Consider the following 25,453-nt stretch of genomic DNA (forward strand, 5'->3'; position numbering starts at 1 on the left):
CCAAAGGTAGATGCTGCCTCCAAGAACCGCCAAAGTCCAGCACACACATTCTGAGCATATCCTCTATGGTCTGAATGGTCCTTTCTGATTGTCCGTCCGTCTGGGGGTGGAAGGCAGTACTGAAATCCAACCTGGTACCCATGGCGTTCTGCAGACTCCGCCAAAACCTGGAGGTGAACTGGGGCCCTCTATCTGACACTATCGAAACAGGAACCCCATGCAGTCTGACGATCTCATCCACATACACCTGCGCCAACTTGTCCACAGAATAGCCACTCCTGACAGGAATGAAGTGAGCAGATTTAGTGAGTCTGTCCACAATCACCCATGTAGAGTCCAATCTGTTGGACGCCGCCGATAACCCCACTACGAAGTCCATAGCTATATTTTCCCATTTCCATTCTGGAATAGGTAGCGGGTTAAGCATTCCAGCCGGCTTCTGATGTTCCAGCTTCACCCTCTGACACACTTCGCAGGCTGACACAAACTGTGCCACTTCTTTCTTCATAGCTGGCCACCAATAAACCTTCTTTAGATCTTGATACATCTTGGTGGCTCCGGAGTGAATGCTGTATCTTGCATTATGAGCCTCTCTCATAATGTCTCCTTTTAGCCCTATGTCATCTGGTACACATAGTCTGCTCCCATAGCGGAGGATCCCCTTGCTGTCGAATCTGAACTCACTATCATTGCCTGACTGAACAGTCCTGGCAATCTTCACCAACTCCGGGTCCTCATGCTGTTTCTGAGCCACCTGCTCCAGAAACACGGGTGCCACTCTCATCTGGGCCACCAAGGCACCTGTACCAGACAACTCCATCTGTAGACCTTCCTCAATGAGCTTGTAGAACTCCTTCACCACTGGCCTCCTCTCTGCCGATATGTGGGATAAACTGCCGAGTGATTTCCGGCTTAAGGCGTCTGCCACAACATTCGCCTTACCCGGATGGTACTGAATCTTGCAATCATAGTCACTCAGCAGCTCCACCCATCTTCTCTATCTCAAATTCAAATCTCTTTGACTCAGGATGTACTGCAGGCTTTTATGATCTGTGAAGATCTCACATTTTACCCCATAGAGGTAGTGCCTCCACATCTTGAGTGCAAAGATTACTGCTGCCATCTCAAGGTCATGCGTGGGGTAATTCAACTCATGCTTCTTCAGCTGCCTAGAAGCATAAGCAATCACCCTCTCGTTCTGCATCAGTACACAACCCAGTCCCACACGGGACGCATCACAAAAGACTGTAAAGTCCTCATCACTAGATGGCAGAGCTAAAACTGGTGCTGAAGTCAACCTCTTCTTAAGCTCTTCAAAACTCTCTTCGCACTGGTCGGTCCACAGAAACTTCTGATTCTTCCTGGTTAGTCTGGTCAGAGGAGCTGCTATCTTTGAGAAGTCCTGAACGAACCTCCTGTAGTAACCTGCCAAACCCAAGAAACTCCTGATCTCCGTCACTGAAGTGGGTCTAGGCTAGTTAGCCACAGTTTCTGTCTTCTTGGGGTCTACCTCTATACCATTTTCTGACACCACATGCCCCAAGAACGAAATGCTCCTCAGCCAGAACTCACACTTAGAGAACTTGGCATACAAGCCATGTTCCCTTAAAGTCTGCAGAACCAACCTCAGATGATGGGCATGCTCCTCTGCGTTCTTGGAATACACTAAGATATCATCTATGAAGACAATAACGAAGTGATCCAGGTATTGACTAAATACTCTGTTCATGAGATCCATGAATGCTGCAGGGGCGTTGGTTAACCCAAACGGCATCACAAGGAACTCAAAATGCCCATATCTGGTCCTGAAAGCTGTCTTTGGCACATCTTCATCCCTTATCCTTAGCTGATGGTACCCCGATCTTAGATCTATTTTGGAGAAACAACCCGCTCCTGCTAGCTGGTCGAATAGATCATCGATCCTTGGCAGAGGGTACCTATTTTTGGTAGTGACTTTGTTCAACTGCCTGTAGTCGATACAAAGTTTGAGGGATCCATCCTTCTTTCTCACAAACAAGACCGGAGCACCCCAAGGTGAGGTACTCTGTCGGATGAAGCCCTTTTCTACCAGCTCTTGCAATTGCTCCTTCAATTCCTTCAACTCGGCTGGGGCCATCCTGTAGGGAGGGATAGAGATCGGTCTAGTTCCAGGCATCAACTCTATCTCGAACTCTATCTCCCTAGCAGGTGGTAAACCTGGAAGCTCATCTGGAAAGACATCCTGAAACTCTCCGACAACTGGCACCGAGGCTGGCTCCCTGACCTGACTGTCTAGCTCTCTCACATGAGCTAAGTACCCCTGACATCCCTTCCTAAGCAACCTACGAGCCTGAAGAGCTGATATCAGACCTCTAGGTGTACCCCTTTTGTCTCCTCTGAAGACGACCTCTGACCCGTTCTGATCTCTGAACCTGACTACCTTGTCCCTGCAGTCCAAGGTAGCATCATGGGTAGATAGCCAATCCATCCCTAGAATGACGTCAAAGTCTGTCAAATCTAGAACCACAAGGTCGACGGAGAGGCATCTTCCCTCAATAAAAACTGGACTGAACCGGCAGACTGACACTGCCACTGACGGGTCACACTTGGGTCCACTGACCCATAGGGGACACTCTAACCCAGAGACTATCAGACCCAACCTCTCAACGGCTCTCAGAGCAATAAATGAATGAGATGCACCCGGGTCCATTAAAGCATACACATCAGAACACCCAATGACGAGATTACCTGACACCACGGTGTTGGATGTGTTAGCCTCCTGCTGAGTCATGGTGAAGATCCTGGCTGGAGCTGATGGACCTTCACCTCGGGAACCAGAAGAAGAGGCTGCCCCTCTCCCTCTACCTCTGCCACTGCCCTGAGTTGTGGCTGGAGCTGCTGGCTGTGCCACACTACCAGAAGCTGTCTGCTGGGGCTGGCCCATAAAAGGTGCTCTAGGACACTCCCGAGCTATGTGTCCCTCCTGTCCGCATCTGAAACATGTATTGGTCCCAGCTCGACACACTCCCCTGTGCGGCCTTCCACACCTCTGGCATTCTGTACCATCTGAGCCTGAACTCGAGCCACCGCCAAAACCCAGACCGGATTTCAACTTATTCCAAAACTTATTCTTCTTCGGCTTCTTGGTGGTGTTATCCCACCTCTTCTTACTTGAGCTCTGAGAAGAGAGACCTGGCCCTCCTCTGCCTGGGGTCTTAACCCCTGAAGACTGGGTCACTGACTGCTTCACTGACCCCTCAACTATAGCACTCGCTTCCATCCTTCGAGCCATATCCACCACAGTGTGGAAACCCTCCCTCTCAACTGACTGAATCAACGAGGAGTACCTAGAATGCAGCTTCATAACATATCTCTTGGCTTTCTTCGTATCTGTATCTAGAGCTTGCCCTGAAAAAGGCAATAGCTCTAAGAATTTATCCGTGAACTCCTCTACGCTCATGTGTTCTGTCTGCCTCAGTTGCTCAAACTCAATCATCTTCAGTTCTCTGGAACTGTCTGGAAAAGCCCATCCAGCGAACTCATTCGCAAATTCCTCCCATGTCATACCGTCTAGTCTCGGGTCCACATAACACTTGAACCATTCCCGTGCCTTCTTGCACTTTAAAGTGAACCCTGCCATCTGAATGGCCCTGCTATCATTCGCCCCTAGCTCATCAGTTATTGTCTTTACTACTCTCAGATACTCAAAGGGATCGTCCCCTGACTTGTATTTGGGAGCATCCAGCTTAAGGTAATTTGTCATCTTTACTTTGCTCCCATCGGCTGAGCTAGGTCTAGGAGGTTGAGTAACTGGGGCTGCTGGTTCTGTGGGTGGTGGAGGTGGGGGTGCAGCATTCCCCGAGGTGGGGTTTGCCGGGTTTGGATAGAAGGGTGAGGGTGGATAAGCTGGGTACTGTGTGTAAGGTGGATAGAAAGGTGGATAAGGCATGTAGGTAGGGTAGGGGTTAAAGCTGGAGTAATCCGATGTGCCTCCCATCGGATACCCTGAACCCTGTGGGAAAGGTGGATAATGGGGTGGAAAACCATACCCCGAGGCCTGAGCGCCTCCCTGAGACTCCCCTGTCCCCTCTTCCTCCATGCTCACATCCAGGTTCCCATCCCTCCTCTGATCCTCTTCCATAACCTCCCTCACATCTGAAGAACTTCATCCTCTATCTGTCCCCCTTCTGCTAGCATCAAAAGACCTTCTGGGGTCCCTTGACACTCTTTCTCTGTTGGCTCTACAAGACATCGCCCTAGGCAATATAGGAGGACGGGCGCTCGTGCCCTCATCCTCAGGTGGTACTCCAGTCAATCGTGCAGATCGACGAGTTCCTCTCATCCTGTTTTCTGAAAAACAGTACACATCACAAAAACATTAGCATCATATGGTTCATGTGGGCACACATGAACCCTCATCACATATACATCATTCATATCATAGCATCAATGCACATGTATATAATCATGGCATTACACATCATCATACAAGACAGGACTCCACATCCTATCCTAGTGGACATGATCTTCCTATTGTGCTTGACTTTCTAGAACATCTATGAGCCCGACACTCTAGGTCCGATCCTATGAACCTAGGGCTCTGATACCATTCTGTAACGACCCGAAAATCGGACCGCTACCGGCGCTAGGATCCGGGTCGACTTAAGGCCGCCGGGACCCGTAGCAAGCCAAACATATATCCTGGAAACCTGTTTAATTCCATACATGATCAAGAAAATACATAAAAATTTAAAACTTTTCTTTCATACATCCAACTCAACCTGAACATGCACTGCACATAGTCATAATCATAAACATGATCCCTCTGTGGGATCTCATCAATGCCCCAATGGGCGATACATCATAAGATGAGTTGGCTTTCATAAACATAATAAAACATTTTTGATCATGTAATAAAAGGGATACCTCATACACAACGTCAAGCACAATATCTAATCCTCAATATCATTACATGACTGAAACTGTACTTTTACATAACATTAATACATCTATCATGTCCACACTAACTATTACATACACGTGACTTCGTTACTCTTGTAAACCTCCTGGTCTACCCTGTACCTGCAAACCTGGGAAAATTGGCAGAGGGGTGAGCTACTAGAGCCCAGTGAGCAGAATAATAAAACACTTAAAACATATGATAACATGAAATGCATCACATCACAGCTAATCACATCAAGGATGAACTTGTCACCAATAGCCCTCTACATGGTCCAACTGTGCTAGAACGTAGAATGGGTCCTGGTCTTTCCCTTACATATCATAACATAACAGTGTCCAACTGTGCCAGAACGTAGAATGGGTCCTGGTCTTTCCCTTACATAGTGCCAGCGAACGTAGAATGGGTCCCACTGGTCTTACTTTCTGTACCGTACATATCATATCGTCATATCATAGATCGAGGGCTATGGATCATTCAACATTCATCCACATCAACATCAAAATGTGCAATGCAACATATTCGTGAATTCTAATGCAAGCAACCTAATTCATCACATGGCATTCATGATGCATGAACAATGCTCAAAACTTTGAAATTTATTTACTTTAAACGTAAAGGTTTATTCCACTCACTTCTGGATAGCTCTGACCAGACACTGGGGCAACAGACTCACTGCTGGGGTCCTCGGTTCCTTGGGTCCGAACCTACACAGGTGGACTCAAATGAGGGACCATACATACATGAACATAACTCTAAACTACTCCCCAAAAACCCCCTAAAACATCATGAAACAATCATAGAAAAATATGCAAGAAATGGCTGAACAGGGCACTTTCGGCGGCAGGTTCGGCGGCAGGTTCGGCGGCCGAAAGTCCCTCCAGAGCCGAAAGTCAGGCAGGTTCGGCGACCGAAACTCCCAGACAGAGATGAAAGTCTCCTTTCGGGGGCAAGCTTCAGCAGCCGAAGGCTGCCTCCACAAGCATATTCGGCGGCCGAAAGTTCCTTCGGCTGCCGAACCTGGTTTCTCCCAGAATGGCAGAAACTCAGCTCCCCTATGCATTTATGCCTCCTATCTCATCCAAACATGCATAAACCTATTCTACAACATTCCTCAATCATGCACAAGCAAACATACAAGTTCCTAGGGGCATCAAACCATCAAAAACCCCAACTACAACACACAAGCAACTCACATTGTCCAAAAACACAATTAAAACCCATAAACCTAACTATGAGCTAAACATGCATTCTACCCCATAGATCTTGCATAAAACTTACTTTAAACATGAAATGAGCTTAAGATCGGCTCTTACCTCTTGAAGATCGAGAGAGAGACGTCCTAAACTCGGAGGTGGGAGATTTTTGGGTTCTTGAACCTCAAAGCTCCAAAACTTGCTTAAAACTCAAAAATCTTCAAAACAAAGTAAAAACTTGTGAAAAATTCGAAAGATCTGAAGGAAAAGACTCAAGATCGGTGAGGGGTGGCGGAGAACTCACCTTGGCCGGAAATGGGGAAAAAACTCGCCCGTTTTCGGCTAAGGGACCCTTTTATAGTGGCTGGCCAGGCCACGTTCGGAGGCCGAACGTGCCTCCGCATGCATGCCATGTTCGGCGGCCGAACTTGAGGTTCGGCGGCCTAAAGGCGCTTCCGAAGGCATGCATGTTCAGCGGCCGAACCTGAGTTTTCCTTCAAGGTTGTTTTTATGCAAAAACTCATTTCCATTATACTTAAAACCATGAAATACCTTAAAACATTTTATGAAAACATGGTTCTACCCTACTAGAGACTTCCGACATCCGAGATTCCACTGGACGGTAGGAATTCCGATACCGGAGTCTAGCCGGGTATTACAGTACTTATCAATAAAAAACTATTAAAAACATTTATAAAATTAAAAAAAAAATCTCAACAACTTGTGATTTACAGTATTGATCCGCAATGTCACGCCCATTGAGTAATTTTTTCGAATTTATCTCAGCACGAAAATTTTTGATGAGATTGGCGAAATATGTGAGGTGGAAATAATAACGATAGATTTTTTTAATGTCATAAACTTTAAGTTTATATTTATTAATTCTAAAGCGTGGGTCGAAATCCTTATATTTGATTGCATCATATAATTATCAATAAGAATATAGATTTTTCAAACATTTTATCTCAAATTATTTATTATTATTATTTTTTAAACTGGCTCGAATTATTTATTTTATAAATTAATCTTATATTAATATTATATTTTAATTTTTAAAATCTCTTTATAATCATGTTATATAAATTTTATTTTTTAAAATTTTGCAATAAACTTTTTAATTAATAAAACTATCGAAAGTTTTATACTTACACACAGGTGCCTTACTGGTTTCAAACTAATTTAGCCAAGAAGTTAAAATAATCTAAATTAAAATTTTCCATTGCAAGTGATATTCAACATTGATCACTATAATTTCCCTTATCCCGCAATTGTTTACTCATTATCCTTGATGAGATTTAAAAAATCCGAAAGGCCAAAACTGGCCATAAATAAATAATTTCTGTTTAAAAAGAAAAAATCCAATAATGCGTGCAGGTGGGGGACGCGTGCCCTTTCTGTAATTAACGGAAAAGTCTACTCAACTTGTCTGTTGGGCTCTTTGCTTTCCAATTCCACTCCTTGGTTCTGTACAAAGTATTATCTATCGTCTTTCCTCCTCCCTCTCCGCTCTGCTTCTGTGAATTGTGATCCCACGGCCGGGCGCCGAAACCGCCAAGTTAGTACACTGGCATCGCTAATCCCTAGCCGCCTCTCTATCTTCTTCTATATTCAATCGCTAATGCTCGTCAATCGTCAATTACTTTATGCTGAATCATTTCATCAATTTTCTATGTGTTCATCGAGTACTTGTCTCTGTATTCTACGATCTGTTTGGTTCGCATGAAAACGTGAAGAAATTAAATGGAAAATGAAATCACTTTGCTTTTTTTGGCATTGTTTCATTTGAGGCTTAATTTCTGATTTCTGCTTTCAGTTCATTTTGATATGGCGTTATATTTGAATTCGTTCGTGTGATGGTTTCCTAGATTTAGACGGAGGTTTTGTCGTTGATAGAAGTTGTAATTTTTTGAATTTTCATTAGTGGAATTTGGTTTTCATTGATCCGAACTGTGATTGCTGCGTTCATTGTCACTTTTTTACTTGGAAATGGTTATTATTAGTAAACATTGGATTCTCTTTATATGGAAACATCATCCTGAAAATGTTTTCTATTTATGAGTCATGAATAATTTAAAATGACCGACGAAGCTGTGCACGTTCAAACATGTTCACATGTGTGCATGTGTTCTGGTGTGTGCGCACATATATGATCGTGCATGCTTGTAATTTGGCATGTAATTGGAGAGATGTGTTGCCTGCCATTTTTATGTGCATATACTTATTATATTTATTTAAATGGACTTATGTTTGGTCATTTATATATGTGCATGTATTAGATCTGTTAATCTTCTACTAAATATTTTCTATTTAGTTTCAGCACAGAGATGGGGGTATATCTCAGCTCCCCTAAAACTGAGAAGGTCTCAGAAGATGGTGAGAATCATAGACTTCGATATGGGTTGTCCTCCATGCAAGGGTGGCGTGCAACCATGGAAGATGCTGTCAGTTCTCTTTATAATTGTGCTATTTTTCTTAATGCTGGTTTAGTTGTGATCTTTATTGAATGATTACCTGCTCAAGTTATGAGATTGACCTGCCTTAAGTGGATATAATCATCACCACTGTTACAATTATGCTTTCCCTTTTTCTTATGGCACTTGTTGCAAAAGTTTGAACACATAGGCAAGGTGTTAAAACATCCTATGACTTGTGATTTGCTGAAAATAGCAAAAATTTGAAGAAAAACGGGAACTTGAAATGATATATTCTTTATTTGATTATCGTATAAAAATTTTGGATTAATTCTATGAAAATCTAGCAACGTTGACCTCATTGAAACAAAATTAAGATTGAGCATTTTTCTCATACAAATTAATGTTTAATAAACATGCTTAAATAAATGATTTAAACTGAAACTGATTCCCTGTAAGAATATATATGCTGCATAGGGCACAGATTTGCAGTCCCAGTTAGGGAACTTAAGAGGTTCTTTATTTTCCTCAAGTTTTGTACTTTTGCATACTGATTTTGTTGAGGTGTTTAACAGCATGCAGCTTATCCAGATTTGGACAGTTCCACATCTTTCTTTGGCGTTTATGATGGACATGGAGGTCAGAATTTATTTGAGTACTGTAGTTTTATTTTGTTTGAAGACTGAACTTAGAATGCTTCATTATATTTCAAAGCAAAAAACTTGAAAAGAAGTTAACGGATAGTTCACTATAATTGGAGACTGCAGTGACAATCTGGAGTAAAGATCTATTTATTTCATAAAGAATCATAAAAGGATGCAAAGCTTAAAATTTAGGAAACTAAATTAGAAGGATTGTCATGGAAGTGGCTTGCCGTCAGTATAGCTGTAATTACCCTTGTGCTGGTAGATCCTTGAGCCCACATCAAATTGCCCCTCTCTCAATGAGAGAAGGTACATTGTCTTAGTTGGTGTGTTGGAATTCATTATAGTAGCAGTAGTTCTTCAATGTGAAAAATGTTCTTTTCAATCTTTTATTAGCTTAGTGATGTGTATTTATGTGTTATTATCAACAAGTTCCACACATTTGCAGGCAAAGCAGTGGCAAAGTTCTGTGCTAAGTATCTTCACCAGCAAGTGCTGAAGAATGTAGCTTGTTCAGCTGGAGATTTGGGTACTTCTGCACAGAAAGCCTTTCTCAGGTTATTTTATGTGTCCTAATACATAAGCAAATTGTTACTTTCTTTCATTCTTGGTCAAGTTTCTAATTCTTCAGGTACTTTCGGAATGGCTACCAATTTAAAATAAAGTAAAATTTTGTGGAGGGATACAGTTAAATGCTTTTCTAGTTTCTACATCAAATATTCATTTGTTTGATTTATTTCTGCTTATACATTGATGCAGAATGGATGAGATGATGCGTGGACAGAGGGGGTGGAGGGAGTTAGCCATATTGGGTGATAAGATAGATAAGGTTTCTGGTATGATAGAGGGACTGATATGGTCACCTAGGTCTGGTGAAGCGAATGGCCATATTGATGATTGGTCTTCAGAGGAGGTACTCTCTACTCACAGATACACACTAAGAAAATATATTTTTTTTCAGTTTGCTATGGGATGTTATATTGCTGGCTAAAATTTCTATCATCAAATATGCATGAGAGAGCAAACATACACATGAAGAACACATAAACTGTTCAGATTTTCATGTCAGTAATTAAACCCTTTGCATTTCTGCAAGTTTGTTTTATTGTTCGTGCCAATATGCTAAATATCAAATGTAAATGGTAAATCCTGATAGTGAATCGAAATGAACAACTTCATGGAAATTCGCTAGTTTCTTGGTGCTTATGTTTACTGAGATGATGGTATTGTTGAGATCTCTAAAGGTGGTTATCAGTGTTATAATTAATTATTATTTGCCACCAGCTTAATATCGCTTTTTCCATCCATGGTTATTGGCATATTTGAGCAGGCAGTCCATTGGTTAAATCTTGAATTTCCAATTTGGAGATTTCGGGTTCCAGTGGTGTGGAAAATATGTTGGGGTGGGGGGGGGGGGAGGAGGGAGGGAGGGATTGGGACTTGTAAGTGAGGGCTGCTCCAATTGTGCAGCCTCGGGCCTAATGGGGCTCCTAGTCAATAGAAACGGTATCAATTGTGTTTTTCAACCCAATACCTTTTAGTGCATGTCATTGTGAACAGAATATTGATATTCTGAAGTAATGTGTTTAGACTTTGACAACTTGTGTAAGAACTGAATATTATTGCATTTGCTTCTCAAGTGCCTGGCTTAATGTTAAATTTGAATAAATAAATTACCATAAACTCATATACAGATATGCAAATTCATGTAATATACGAATCAGGAAAAATTATGGTAAATGAACCATATTTACTATGATGTTATTTCCTTTGTAGTATATGAAAATTTTGGATTGTTTGTCGTTTCATGGGCCATGCATGTTGAGAAGCTGACAGTTGCATCTTGCATGAGAGTGTTCAATAGGGCAAAATGAAGTTATAGATTTTGAGTTCACTCTGCCATTTTTATATGACATGGAATATAATAAGTGATAGTGTGGGCTTTGAATCTGTGAGACTAGTGTTTCTTATCTTAATTCATGTGTCTTGGAGTAATGCTAAACATTAAGCCGCTGGCTGACTTCATTTATTCTTTTTATGTTTTATTTTAGTGAAGGAAAATTATATATCCATAAAAAGGAGAAGTGTTGAATATACACATCATCCATCTTGGGTTTCTAGAAATGAGAAATAACACATTCAATTAAAATTTGATGGACAATTGGTAAATAGATATTAAGTTAATAAATTTAATTTAAGATGCTAGCTGGAAAGGTTGCACTGGGAATTTTTTAGCCCGTGAGCTCAACAATTATTTTATGAATTAGAATATTTTGTTTGATGTGTGCAGTATCCAATAATTGATGTATGCCAACATATGAGTAATCCAGCTATAATACAAGAATTTTTTTTGTTGTTGAAAAACCAGGGACCTCATTCTGATTTTCATGGACCAAATTCTGGAAGCACAGCATGCATTGCAATGATTCGAAACACTCAACTTGTTGTTGCCAATGCTGGTGATTCACGTTGTGTTATATCCAGGAAGGGTCAGGTATTTTTTTATCCTGTCCTCTGGTTACCTTTCAGCTTATTTTCCTTTCAGATGGGTGCAAGGGATTAATTGTAGCTGTTCCTTACTTTTTCCTCTGACCAAGAATTTCGACCATTCATTACAAACACTTGAATACATGGAAGCATATTAATATAATAATATCTACATATAACTTTGCGGCTGATTTTCTATGTTTAATTAGACCAATGATCATTTAATCATATTGCTTTCTGTCATACAGTTGATTTTAGGGAAAATTACAAGGAACACACTTATACTGAAGAGGCCAAAAAATATAGAAATTGGAAGATTGAAGAGAAGAATTATATTCAACAGGGCTTATACAGAAGCTGAATCAAATTCAAAACACCCTTATTGTTTTTCTTCTTTTTTCCTCCCCCTCCATCACGAGTCTAGAGCTGTTAATGCGATGTAAAAAGTGTTTGAAGAATGCCAGTATCAACTGTTGTAAGATTGTCGAAATCATTGCACTCCCCCCTTCTCGGAATTCCATACTGCATATCTTAGACCTAAACCTTTTTAGTTTTTATGATACTCCTTGGAATTTTCATTATAAATTTAATGCAATTTTGAATTTGTTTACTGTGATTGAGATAGTTCCATTTACTAGCACTATGGAACTTGGGTGCAACAAAGTGCTATTTATGAGCATAAAATTAATTGGAAAAAGAAAAAAAAACCTTGGCATCAGAATCTGTTAGGGAAACCCTAACAGAGAAGAAGAGAAATAGAGAATAGAGAGAGTGAGAAGAAGAAGAAGAATTAGGGAGAAGGAAGAAAGGAGTGATTGAGATCTAAGGGAAGAGAGAAAGAGAGTATTATTTCATCATTAATCTTGAATGCCTTACAAGACTACTCAGCTCACACTATATACACTCGGTAAGCTGGCAGTAACCGCTGGCATTAACAGAATAACCATTTTTTCCTCCAACTCTTAATTCTCTCTATTCTTATATATCTTTCTCCTATATATAATAATACCCCCTTCATTAGCACATTCTTGTCTCCGAGAATGTGAAAAGGATGGAAATTGAGCTTCAATAAAGGTCTTGTAGAATCTTCAGCAGACAAATTCACCCATTTGATCAAGCCTTGTAGTACCTTACTGCCACCTCTAGTGATCCATATTGTAGTGAGGACTTTTTCTAGAGCCACTATTACTTCTTCCTCTTGAATAGTAGGAAGGACCAGAATAGGGGTAATACCATCCCCTATTTTTTTTTTTAGCAGAGAGACATGAAAAATTGGGTGTATAGAAGAAGATTCTGGTAACAGCAGCCTGTATGCTACTGTTCCAATTCTTTCCAGTATTTGGAATGGCCCGTAATACTTGGCACTCAACTTCAAGTTCTGTTCAAGGCTAAGGAAGTTTGTCTAAAGGATTGGAGTTTGAGATACACCCAATCACCCACTGGTTCCTTAGGTTGTAGATGAGACATGCATCTGAGGTAATTTTCTACAGACTGATTGACCCTTTCAGTCTGTCCATTTGATTGAGATACACCCAATCACCCACTGGTTCCTTAGGTTGTAGATGAGACATGCATCTGAGGTAATTTTCTACAGACTGATTGACCCTTTCAGTCTGTCCATTTGATTGAGATACACCCAATCACCCACTGGTTCCTTAGGTTGTAGATGAGACATGCATCTGAGGTAATTTTCTACAGACTGATTGACCCTTTCAGTCTGTCCATTTGATTGAGAGTGATAAGCAGAGGAATAGGCCAATTGAATCCTCAAACATTTGAACAGGTCCTTCCAAAACAAACTTGTCAAAAGTTTATCCCTATCAAATACAATGAACTGAGGGGCTCCATGCAATCTGAACACTGTATCCAAAATCTTTCTTGTAACCACAGAGGCAGAAAAAGGGTGAGACAACCCAATGAAATGAGCATACTTTGAATCTGAAAACCACCACCAAAATTGTATCTTTAGCACCAGACTTGGGGAGATGCTCGATAAAATCCATTGAAATATGCTACCGGACTTGCTGTGGAATGGGCAGTGGCTGCAATAATAATCCAGGGGAAGAGCAGTGTTCCCCCTAGCACAAGTGTCACAAGTCTTGATAAACTGCAGAACATCAGTCAACATTCTAAGCCAGAAGAAATACCTTTCGAGTCTGGCATGAGTAGCATTAATACTAGAATGTCCCCTAAGCCTGTAGCATGGTAAAGTTCCAAAAATTTCTGCGCCAATACAGTAGCAGCTCCCACATATAGCTTTCCTTTGCACAACAACATTCCTTCCTTTAATGTGTACCCAGGAACAGCCGAACAACATGCTCATCTATAGAGAGCTTGGAAATTAGTTCTTCTGCTTTAACATCTTTGTCATAACCAGCAATCAAGTTAGTCATCTAAGTAGGAGAAACTGAGCTGTAAGATGTTTGAATACCATAGACTGCTAAATCTTCTGTCCTTGGCCTCCTAGACAAAGCATCAGCCACTATGTTTTCTATCCCCTTCCTATACAAAATCTTATAATTCAGCCCCAACAATTTGGATATGCCCTTATGCTGCAAATTTGTATGCAACCTCTGCTCTAAGAGAAACTTGATACTCTCATGGTCAGTTTTAATGAAAAACAACTCCTGCTCTAAATAATGCCTCCACTTTGAAACAACAAAAGTGATGGCTAAGAGCTCTTTCTCATACACTTCTCATACACTGACAGCCCCTGACTTCTAGGACCAAAGGCTTTAGAAATAAAAGCAATTGGATGATTCTGTCGTAAGAAATGACTTTAATTATTAAGGTAGGTGGGATGTTGCTAATGTCCTCCAACGATATGGAAATTAGATCCCTTTTGGTAATTGAAGAAGAAAATTCAGAGTGCAGATATTGCGATGGTTTTATTTCCAACCTTAAAGACTCTGGAAACCCAGATTTGCATTTGCCTTCTATTGTTGTATTAATGGAACATAACCTGATATATTCAGTTTATTGGTCCTTTCTGCATGATGCCTCCATTAGATGTTTCAGAAAACTTTCATTCACTTATGCAAGTCTTTTATGCAGGCATATAATTTATCAAAAGATCACAAGCCTGACCTTGAGGTTGAGAAAGATAGGATTCTGAAAGCTGGTGGTTTCATACAAGTTGGACGTGTTAATGGAAGTTTGAACTTGGCTAGGGCAATTGGTATATGAAGTTGTTCCAGTTTTGTTCCAAGCTAAGAAAGGGGAGGGGAAATTCCTGTTCTAACCTAAATGCTTGTCACGGTGACTTTGTTTTCTGCAGGTGATGCAGAGTTCAAGCAGAACAAATCACTCCCGGCTGAGAAGCAAATCGTAACTGCCAATCCAGACATAAATACTGTATGTAATGTCATTGACATACTTCTTACACGTTATTACCTTCGGTTTTCACCGTTGTTCTTTTTTTTTTCTTTTAGGGGAAATTACTATTTGGTCCATGTAATTTAATGAAATTAACTACTTAGCTACTCTATTTTCAAAAATACATTAGTTAGTTCCGATCTTTTTAAACTGTTAACTATTTAATCTCTCCAATGAATTGCAATGAGTAAATAGTTGTAATTTTGAGATTACAAGGATTAAGTAGTTGTGATTTTGAAATTGCTAGGATTGGACAGTTGTGTTTGAAATTGTATAGACTAATTAGAGACATTGGCATTTTAATAATTTCATACATTATTAATGGCTTAAATAAAATGGAGGGGCTAAATGTTAGCTATTTCAAAAGAGAGGGATTAGGTAGTTTATTGTTTAAAATGATCGGGACAACATAGTTTTTGAAAATAGAGGGACTAAATAGTTAGTTTCACCAAACCACAAGGACCAAATAGTAACTTTTCCTTCCTTTTAAATTGTTTGTTGCTATTTTTCAGTTAGGATTTATTAAGTTTTACAGAGGCAATTTCATGTCTAGAAAAAGATTTTTGTCAATTAGAGCTATTATCAGTATTCTGTAAGTTTGGCATGTTACTAAATCAAAGAATATATATATATGAGAAATGATATACATTTGAGCTTTAAACAAACTACGTGGTTTAGCTGGCATCACATGGTTTACACATTTGTCATTTAATACATATTTTCATTTTGCCATTCACTCTTTTTTTTTTAATACCACTTGTGTAGGTTGAGCTTTGTGATGATGATGAGTTTCTTGTTCTTGCTTGTGATGGCATTTGGTAAGTTGGTTTCTACCTGAGAAGTATGAATTTTCATTACCATGAAGAGAATTGCTTGCACATGATGTACTTTTTCTCTTCTTGTCATTACACATCTAGATCATTTTGTGGGTTCTGTTTAAAGCGTAAACCAAATGGGACCTATATCTAGAATGCAATCTTCCTTCCCCCCCTTCCCCCCCCCACCCCCCCCAAAAAAAAAAAAAAATCTTTTACCTTTCTCTTTCCTCTCGTCTCTCTCTGTCTGTCCCTTGTCATCTTTCTTTTGTCACTTGTGTCCCAGTCACCTTCAGCCACCTTCAAGATCATGCTAAGAATGATAGAACTGGACAGGGTTCATATACTTTGAAAGGCTCAGCTAAAGCGAGCATTTGGGTATTTACTCACATAACAAGTTTAACCCATATAAAATTTATTAAATTTGCTGAAAAAATTACGAAGTTAAGATGGAAACTAGACCTCCAAAATTCTGGTTCCCATGCAAAACGAGTTCTTTAAATTGCTGAAGCTTTGTGAGTTTGATGCAACACCACCAATTGTGATTGAGGTCTAGGCCCTATGTTCATGACGAACATGGTGATGAGTTGGCTTCTAAAGCTATTTTTGGATGAAACCAAGGATTGGAGAGAGAAAATTTTCAAAGTTCTTTTTGTTCAAATTGTTGTAAATCATCTTGCTGACAGTCTGGTTTTTGAAGGTGATTTCTGTACATTTTTTGCAATTGGATTGCCAAATAGTCTTAAACAATGACCAAAATATTGTAAGTGGGTGTAATTTATGTGTCGTACCTGGTGAATCACTGGAATCAAAATATATTGATATGAACATGTGAAAAACTAGAGTTAAGAAAAAGCAAATGAATTCCTGTCGATGATAGAAAGGAAGGGAAGTTAGTAGAGAGACTAGGAGGGCGAGGGAGAGGAACAGAAGAAAGGAAAAATAAGATTGGGAATTCTGCTTTGTAAACTAAAAGGAAATAACAAGAGGGGAAGGAAAAGCAGGAGGAAATAGCCAATGGCAAATCCGTGGACAATTGTTTACATGTTAAGAAGTTGGAACTCTTTTTGTGAAAAGACCTCCTTTGCCGGAGCCTTTAGCGTGTAGTACCTTCATTGAATGTGAGCATAATCTCAATATAGAACTTGTTTGGCATTATGGTTGAGGGCCGAACAAGGCATCTTGGGAAAAGCATGATTTTAAAATTTTTGAGAAAAGCAGTTTGGTGATAAGTTATTTTATTATTTTGGTGTTCTTATCACTAAAATAAATTCTCTTGTGCACTAGGGATTGCATGTCAAGCCAACAGCTAGTGGATTATGTGAGGGAGCAGTTAAACAATGTAAGGTTGTGTAAAGACTCGCTAGAATCTTGTATACATGAATTACTATAATTAACGGTTTTCCTATCATACTTCGTGCAGGAAAGTAAGCTTTCAGCAATCTGTGAGAAAGTTTTTGACAGATGTTTGGCACCTGCTGTTGGTGGCGAGGGATGTGACAACATGACCATGATCATAGTGCAGTTCAAGAAACCGATCAATCCATCTCTAGGGCAGCAGTCACTCGCTTCAGCTCAACGATCTGAGTCTAACACAACTGCAGTGAAGATCGGTGAAGGTTCAAAGGAAATCAAAGAATGAGTAACAGGAGTCCAAATATACCTACTTAGTGGTATTTTTTTTTTTCTTCAAGTTCACGCAAGACTTGAACAATTAGGAAGCCAGTTCTTATGATTGTAAATGATGAGTTTTATTTTTTTGGCCCCAGCTATCCACGCAATTCGAGTTTCTATACATGTATATTTGTTGGTTTCTTTAGAATTTTAAGCTTATTGACAGAGTCCTTATTCAGCAATTCCACGACTTTGAGATTTGGATAGACGGAAGTGTTATATGCTAACTACCCATGTTTTTATCGTGGAAAAACTGAAATAACCATGCTGATATAACCGTTGAAGTAACATGGTGATGAAGCTTATATGGGATTCAACACGTTAAGTGGCCGTAATACAACCCGTTGTTCGGATTTTGATTTGTGTTTGGAACATTGGAATATTTCGTAGTTATAAATAGACGTGTTAATTCACAGCCTTTTCACGCTATGATGCATTAGTATATACAGTTTTCAAATCATACTATGTGACTGGATCATATTTTCCTAGAATATTGTAATTTACAGTTGCGAAACTTTACGCTTATCCAATTTTTGCCTTTGAATTGTCTCCCTTTTCACTTGTAAGGGTGATTCTCGTGTACAACTCGACAAATCTTCAGTGCATATAGTTGAAATTCCTAAACAAAAGTAAATTTAATTTAATAAGCTCTATTAGTAAATACACTAAAATTACAAAATAGTTTTCAGCAGTATTTGAAGTGGAGGTTTTTTTCTGAAAAAATATTTAAGTATAAATTTTCTATTAAAGTGTAAAAATTTTGCGGAATGTGAGTTTAAACTTCATAATTAAAAAAAAACAAAATATTACATTCGGTTGTATAACCTATTAATTTAATTAAATTTCTCTATTTTCAAAGATCACTTAATAACGGTTTTTACAACTAAAAAATAAACCAAATATAGATATACGTCCTGGGCATTATTACAACATGATATTTATCATGTTTAAATATCTATAGATATTCCAAAAAAAAGAATCTATACCTAAATTGGATAAGCCAGTGTACTTAATGAGTCATTATATTCTTTATAAATAAATAATAAATATTAGAAAATAATGAGTCATCGCATTGTTGATTGAACCTGTCTCTGCCACAAATCCCTGTCCGTGAAGAAGACAATTTTGTTCTATTTCATGCTTTCCTTTCTTTTCATCTTTATCTACTTTTTCTTTCTATCCATTTAATTAGTCACGGATATAAAATTAGTCGAATTCCTGCACTATACGCGATTACTTGTAAAATTATATTAAATTAATATTTTAAAAATTTTAATAAATAATTAAAATTTTTAATTTAATAAAAAAATGACCTATATAAAAAATTAAAATTACGTATTCATAAATTTAACTTAATGATAAATAGATCTGAATAAATTTATGAAATCTCATATTCTACTCCTCAAATTAAACTTTTAATTCTCAAATTTTTATTTTAAAAATAAAATAATTTATATAAATAAATAAGAAGAGAATAAATAGATTTAAAATTTTTTCCTTTTTCAATTTGAAGTCATGGATAAAAATTCTAACTAATAAATTATAAAAGTAATAAAAAATAGTGTATATAGAAAATTATAAAATTAATTTAGAAAAGACTTATATAAATAAAAAAAGTAGAAAAAATAATAGTAAAAAATAAGTTTTAAAAATTCAATTTTTTTAAAAAATAGAAAAATAGAATTCTGAATATAAAAGAAATCTTGAACTTTTTTCTTGTTTCAATTTTAATATATAAATATAGATATTTACCAATTATTATTTTATCGCAGAAACAAAACTCTATAAAATTAGATACCTTCACTTAGACAAAAAAAAAAAATTAAAGAAAAATTACCGTATATTTCATTTTTCCAATTCTGAGAGTTTTCAGCATTGACCTCTATATATTATATGTAATGCAATTATATATAATATATATATTTCAGGTCAAAAAAATAAATTATTCAAATATAAAACTTCATACCCTCTGAGAATACGAATTAATTAAGTCATATCTGATTCACTATTTGTTTAAATTTAATAAGTTACTCTTCAATATTTATTTTACAAGGAATTTTTTCTCTTTTCTTTTTACATTTATTGGGCGTATGTTCTTCACAATAATACATTCTATAATAATTAGCTAAAAATGAAAATTCATACACAAAATATTTATTTTATTTCACAGTAAAATAATAATTATATATTATTATCGACTAGACATAACTTAAAAATTACATAAGTTTGCCAACCGGATCCGGTCCATATTGATAGTCAACTAATCACTTCTCTTAAAAAAAATTTTAAAACAAAATAAATTATACCAGAAAAAATATCAAAATGTTTGATGTGATACCCTTTTAATAAATACATAAAAAAAAAATACAAACAATTTATTTTTACCCTTACCCTTAACTTTAACAACAAAGTCAATGATTCTTGTATTCTATATAAATACTAATAGTAAAATAATAAGTCTCGAAGATGAAATTTCTACATTATATTAAAATTGAAAAGACACGATGTTGAATTTCACATCGGTTTAGTATAGAGATAATGTGCACTGTTTAATACTTCGATTTAGGATAAAAGTAATGTGTCTCTTATAAAAATTTTAGACACTTCTCCCACTAAATTAATTTTTGAGTGAGTTAGACCTGTTAAATTTATATGGTATCAAAGTCTCTCATACATGTGTCACGTCCCAATGTAGTCCTAAATAAGAAAGTATTGAATCCCACATCAATTTCAAATAGGATAATGCACTCCTCCCATTGAACTAACCTTTAAGATAAATTCAGTTTATTCAAATTTAATGCACAGTTAAATAGCAGTCACAATAGTATATCACTAAGAGCATTACACACGGCTAAATGTTATTCCTCACCACAGATGGGTAGTTGATATGGGTTTTCATTTTGTTTTCTTTCTTTACTTTTCTTCTGAAGATCCATAATGTTTGTTGGTGATAAAGATTAGGTCGCTATATCTTTTTGGCTCTATGAAAGTTCTTTGTATCTATATGGCGTTACACCGTGTAATTGCACTAATATGTCTAATGGGTTACATTCCTAAGCCGATGACCAGTCAAGAGTTTAGCTTGTTGGGTCATAAACTTTTCTGATCTTGATATAATTGCATGCATGCGCTTGTGGTTGTGCCATTTGTTCCATTGTTATATTAGAATTATTATGGATAACCGTCGGGTTTTGCACTCCTCTAAACTGGGTCGAGACTCATAGAAAAAGAACAGACCTCGAAACAGGTCTTAAGTACGAAGCGCCCTTCGACAGGCCTGATTAACTGCCCAGATTCCAGTACAAGCAACAGGCCAGGGTGTCAAAAAGACCTGAAACAGCCGGGCCCGAACTGGCCCAAATAACTTTTAGACCCACTTTTCACTTGGCCCAAAATGATTAACCCAAATTGTTTAGTAGTTCTGTGCTAACTATTATACCGATGTGGGACGGATTTGCGCCGCAAATCCGCAAGCAGGTAGCTGAAAGCAGCTGACCGTCACACTCGGACCCACTAAATTTTTGCGACGTCCTCGTCGCAACTGAATCGATTACAATTGCTAACCAGGACTGGACCCTTAGGTATTGTGGTTCGCTAGTACCTCGGGCGGCTCCACCTCGTCTTTTCACGGGTAGCCCTTTCCTCGCAGGCCCACTAGCTCCGCACAATTTGTCTGATCCAGGGTGGCTCTGATACCAAACCGTCACAAGGCCAAACCAGGAAAGTTGAAATTCGGCTATGTGATCTGACAAGAGGAAAGACAACAGACCCAATCACTTCGCAGCCCCGCCCATTTGCGTGCTGAGAGAAATTAAATGGCCGCCTGACATGGAAAGAGTCTCTGTAGTATCCGTACGTACGGACCAGTGCAACAGGAAAGGTAGTCCTATAGTAGAAAGGCCATTACACGTGACTAGTGAATAAAGGAAAAGAGCATAAAGAAAGAGACACGCAAGTTTATTCAACTATTACAAAATCCTATTTTTCTGAATAGCGGAACATCAATTATCATTTTTTTTTCAACTGTATTTATTTTATTTTATTTTTTTTATCAATTTAGATGGTGTATTAGTGAATCCGTTGATTTATGATGGTACTGGTCAATCAACTTGGATTGAATGTGGATTGTGAGTTCTGCTTTCTAAATTATCATTGTGGGTTTTGAGTTATTAAATTATTTTTCGTGAATATGAGTTGTTGGAATGTTTTGTTTTCGGTTCTTGGTAGAAGTATAATTCTTTTTTGTCCTGCAATAGACTTGCATTGTTAAAAAATAATAATAAAATAAAATAATTTTATGTATTTTTTAAAAATTAATTTTATAATAATAATTTTCTAATAATTCTTCGATCTTATTTTGAGACCCTCCACATATCTTCACTCTTCATGCAGCCAATTATCTCCTATATACCAGGACACATCTCCTCGAATTTTGCATGTTCTCCGCGTGTAAGCTTGAGGAAAATTTCCTTATCCCGCTTCTTTTTTTTCTTGTAGAACGGAAAAACAGAGACCCTATCTAACGGAGTAACGGTGGCGTTATCTACTTCTCTGTCTGTCTCTTTTCACTTTTGCCTTAATTTGCGAGCCTTTTTGCTGACGTTTCTTATCCATTATTTCCTCCTGCTATTTTTCTTTATCGTACCCTCTAAAATTGCCCACCTGTCTACATTACACGTCACCCATATTTTCTATGCCCTTCTATTTCATCGTTTTTGCAATTTGCCCCTTCTATTTCAGCTCTTATAGCTTTGCCCCCTTCTTTTTTTTTCTGACTTTGTTCAATCCTTCCTGGTTTCTTATTTTATTAACTATGTATATATATTATTTTTTTAGTCCGATTTGGATTTAACATTCATTTTTAAGCGGCTCAATTAATTTTTACATTATCGTAATATATAAATTAATTTTTATCTTTTTTTAATTTTATTATATTTTTAAAATATTTTTAATATTTAATAAAATTTAATATTTTTAAAATAATATAATTAAAAAATTAATAAAAATAATTTTTTAATATATATAAAAAATAAAATAAATAAAAATTATAAGACAGAAGAATTATTTTACTTATTCTATAGAGCAATTTGCAAAACCACAAAATATTTACAGTGACGGGGAATATTCCCAAAATAAACCCACTAATTTAATAAACCACCGTTAAAAAAAAAGGCAAAACACAAGTGGTTTCAGGATAAGCACAGAAATTTTCTTCCATTATTCTGCTGAAATTTCTGCAATTTACACGTCACAACCATCAAAGAATACGGACCTTGTGGATAAGGACCCCATCAATGGCTGTATTGAATTTCTTCTCTATAAATATTCCCCATTACCCATCTCCCCATTTTATCAGTCACCTCAATCCTTCTCCTTTTTTACTTTTTTGAAAATTTCTCTTAAATTATTGAAACTTTTCAGCTTCTCAAGGGCCAAAACCATCCATTCTCCGCCCCCTGTTTCCGTTTTTTGGGGTGTTTGTTTCTCGTTAAAATCTTTTGCAAGAAAAATTTTCTGGGTATTTTTCGTTGATTGATTTGAAAATATGGCTAGTGCTTCTGTTGGAATGATTGGAGGCAATGGTTGTGTTGGATCTTCATCTGCTTGGTTTCAGATCAAGAACAGAAGAAAAAAGAATAATCATATGGGGAGAGAAAGAACCAGATCTTTCCGTGTTTCTTCATCTTCATCTTCTGTGATGGATCCCTATAAGACTCTCAGGATCCAGCCTGGTGCCTCTGAATCTGAGGTCAAGAAAGCTTTCAGGCAGCTTGCTTTGCAGGTACATATAAATATTCTTCAATTTCTCTTTAGGGTTTTTTTTTTCCCCTTTACTGATTGGATTTTTTAATTAATTAATTAAATAATTTTTTTTTATTTTGGGTTTTTCAGTATCATCCCGATGTATGCAGAGAAAGCAATTGCAATGTGCAGTTCACTAGGATTAATGAAGCCTATGATGTATGTATTCATCTCTCTCTCAGTTTCTGCAAAAGCTTTTACCTGCAATTGAAAAATATTTTATTGTGAAAAATATATTTTAAAATAAATATATTAATAAATTTATATAGAGAATTATAAATAAAATATTTTTTATCAATAAAATATTTTTAGTTGATTATTTTTTTTAAATTTTAAAATATTTTACTGAAAATGCTTTTTTAGCAAACTGAGGCAAAAATTAATATTATCTTTTTTAAATTTAAATATGCAGATTGTGCTGAGTAATTTAAGAGGGGAAGCGAATGGATCACAAATGTACGCATCACATGAGCCATATGATGAAGGAATAGATGAGCCAATGAGAGGAATGGACGATCCAGATTGGGACATGTGGGAAGAGTGGATGGGATGGGAAGGGGCTGGAATCAGGGACTACACATCCCATATTAACCCTTACATTTGAAACATGAAATTGTAAATGAGATATTATCATGTAAATTAATTACTAGTTAAATCCGGCCCCACAAACTTGCACATATTAATTTGAGCAACCTTATTTAAAAGAAAAGGTTGTCTCTTTGTATAGTAGGGCCAATTACTATTAATCTATCATGCGGGATTTGGCCATTTATATTTACTTAATTGTCTCTTTTTTTAAAAAAAAAATTAATAATTTTGAGAATTTAATATCATTAAAGAACAAAATAATTTTTTCAAAAATAATAAAATTATTAAAATATAATTCATTACAGAACAAAATGATTTTCCCAAAAATTGTTAAAAAGAGCTTCTAATTATGTATTGGGCAACCTCAGTTTAAAATACGAAACACAACTTTTTCAATTACGGTTATGGGCCACCGATTATTCGTTAGCCCTTAAAAAATTAGCGTATGCCGTTTTCGACGGCAAGCACACGGTATTCTTTAGTAAAAGGCGAAAGAATAGTTCGCTCTGTGCTCACCGCACGGCTCCGTGGCTTGAGCAATAGGTTTCGGCCTCTAATGTATATCGGTTCTCCTGTGTTTTGCCCTTGTTCTTTATCGATGTGGGAACTGGGAAGTACTACGTTTCTGGGGCTTGTTTGTTTTACTGTAGGCCTTGTCCAAGAGTAACTTGCACAGCAGCCTTTTCCTTTCATCACCGCGTCATGATTTTTTTTTTTTGGTCTGAAAACTCGACAAAGTTCAAATAAATTAAATTATATTGTGTAGATAAATTTATTAATTAATTACTTAATTTTAAAAATTATATTAAAATGTCTAAAATGCATACAGATGTAAATTTTTAGCTTTTTTTCAGTCTAGAATGTCTAAAATGAAATATTTAATTTTAATTAAATATATAAAATTTTAATAAATTTATATTTTTAAGAAAATATAATTTATTAAGTAAAAATCTGTCTAAATAATTAAATATTATATATATTATTTTATAAATTAATATATTTTTACCTTAAAAAGTTTATTATTAAAAATAAATAATATAATATTCAGAGACTAATAAGCATTTTGTCTTAAAAATTAATTAACAACAAATGATATAATAATTAGAAACTAATAAGTTTTTCTCTAAAAATTAATTATTAGAAATAAAAATTATAACATTTAAATATAAATAAATTTTTGATGCAAATAATAATTAATAATAATAATTTATTATTTATTATTTATTTTTAAATAATATTTCTAATTCTTTGGCATGAATGATTTATAAAAAATTTTTTTACAAAATTATAAATAATTTTATTTTTATGCATAAATTAAAAAGAAAGTTAATTTTTTTAATCATTAATTTTATCTAAACTTTTTTATAATTTCAACAACTAAAATTTTATATCTTATAAAAATTAATTATTCAAAACTCTTTTTGTTGTATTTTTGTAAATTATTTGAAAATACATTAAATTTATAAATTATTTAAATAATAAATCCCATCATATATGTAAGTAAAAAAAATCAAATTATAAA

At 36.6% G+C, this 25,453-nt stretch overlaps 2 protein-coding genes and 1 non-coding gene across 6 annotated transcripts; 2 read left to right on the plus strand and 1 right to left on the minus strand.

The window, feature by feature from the left end:
- The first annotated feature begins 7,531 nt into the window (after nucleotides 1–7,531).
- Nucleotides 7,532–17,747, plus strand: LOC110626964 (probable protein phosphatase 2C 60). Of its 4 annotated transcripts, none has more exons than XM_043962149.1 (11): nucleotides 7,532–7,690; nucleotides 8,453–8,576; nucleotides 9,122–9,185; nucleotides 9,639–9,747; nucleotides 9,950–10,103; nucleotides 11,559–11,684; nucleotides 14,732–14,855; nucleotides 14,955–15,031; nucleotides 15,818–15,870; nucleotides 17,155–17,209; nucleotides 17,291–17,747. In XM_043962149.1, exons 2-11 carry the CDS (start codon nucleotides 8,460–8,462, stop codon nucleotides 17,507–17,509), a joined length of 1,098 nt encoding a protein of 365 aa, XP_043818084.1. In that variant the 5' UTR covers nucleotides 7,532–7,690; nucleotides 8,453–8,459; the 3' UTR covers nucleotides 17,510–17,747. The 4 variants fall into 4 exon arrangements, with proteins under 4 accessions (XP_043818084.1, XP_043818086.1, XP_043818083.1 ...); XM_043962151.1 differs by having other exon boundaries at nucleotides 7,533–7,690; nucleotides 8,447–8,576; nucleotides 17,155–17,214; XM_043962148.1 differs by having other exon boundaries at nucleotides 7,533–7,690; nucleotides 8,447–8,576.
- A 5,127-nt stretch (nucleotides 17,748–22,874) lies between these two features.
- Nucleotides 22,875–24,121, plus strand: LOC110626966 (chaperone protein dnaJ 8, chloroplastic). Its single transcript, XM_021773171.2, has 3 exons — nucleotides 22,875–23,323; nucleotides 23,434–23,502; nucleotides 23,756–24,121. Exons 1-3 carry the CDS (start codon nucleotides 23,087–23,089, stop codon nucleotides 23,945–23,947), a joined length of 498 nt encoding a protein of 165 aa, XP_021628863.1. The 5' UTR covers nucleotides 22,875–23,086; the 3' UTR covers nucleotides 23,948–24,121.
- Nucleotides 24,122–24,339: 218 nt separating this feature from the next.
- On the minus strand, nucleotides 24,340–24,456 carry LOC122725201. The gene has a single exon (XR_006352674.1). It is a non-coding gene; the product is annotated as a U5 spliceosomal RNA (small nuclear RNA).
- Between the last annotated feature and the right edge of the window lie 997 nt (nucleotides 24,457–25,453).

The sequence above is a fragment of the Manihot esculenta genome, chromosome 11 (assembly GCF_001659605.2).
Source record: "Manihot esculenta cultivar AM560-2 chromosome 11, M.esculenta_v8, whole genome shotgun sequence".
In the NCBI taxonomy this organism is placed as follows: Eukaryota; Viridiplantae; Streptophyta; class Magnoliopsida; order Malpighiales; family Euphorbiaceae; genus Manihot; species Manihot esculenta.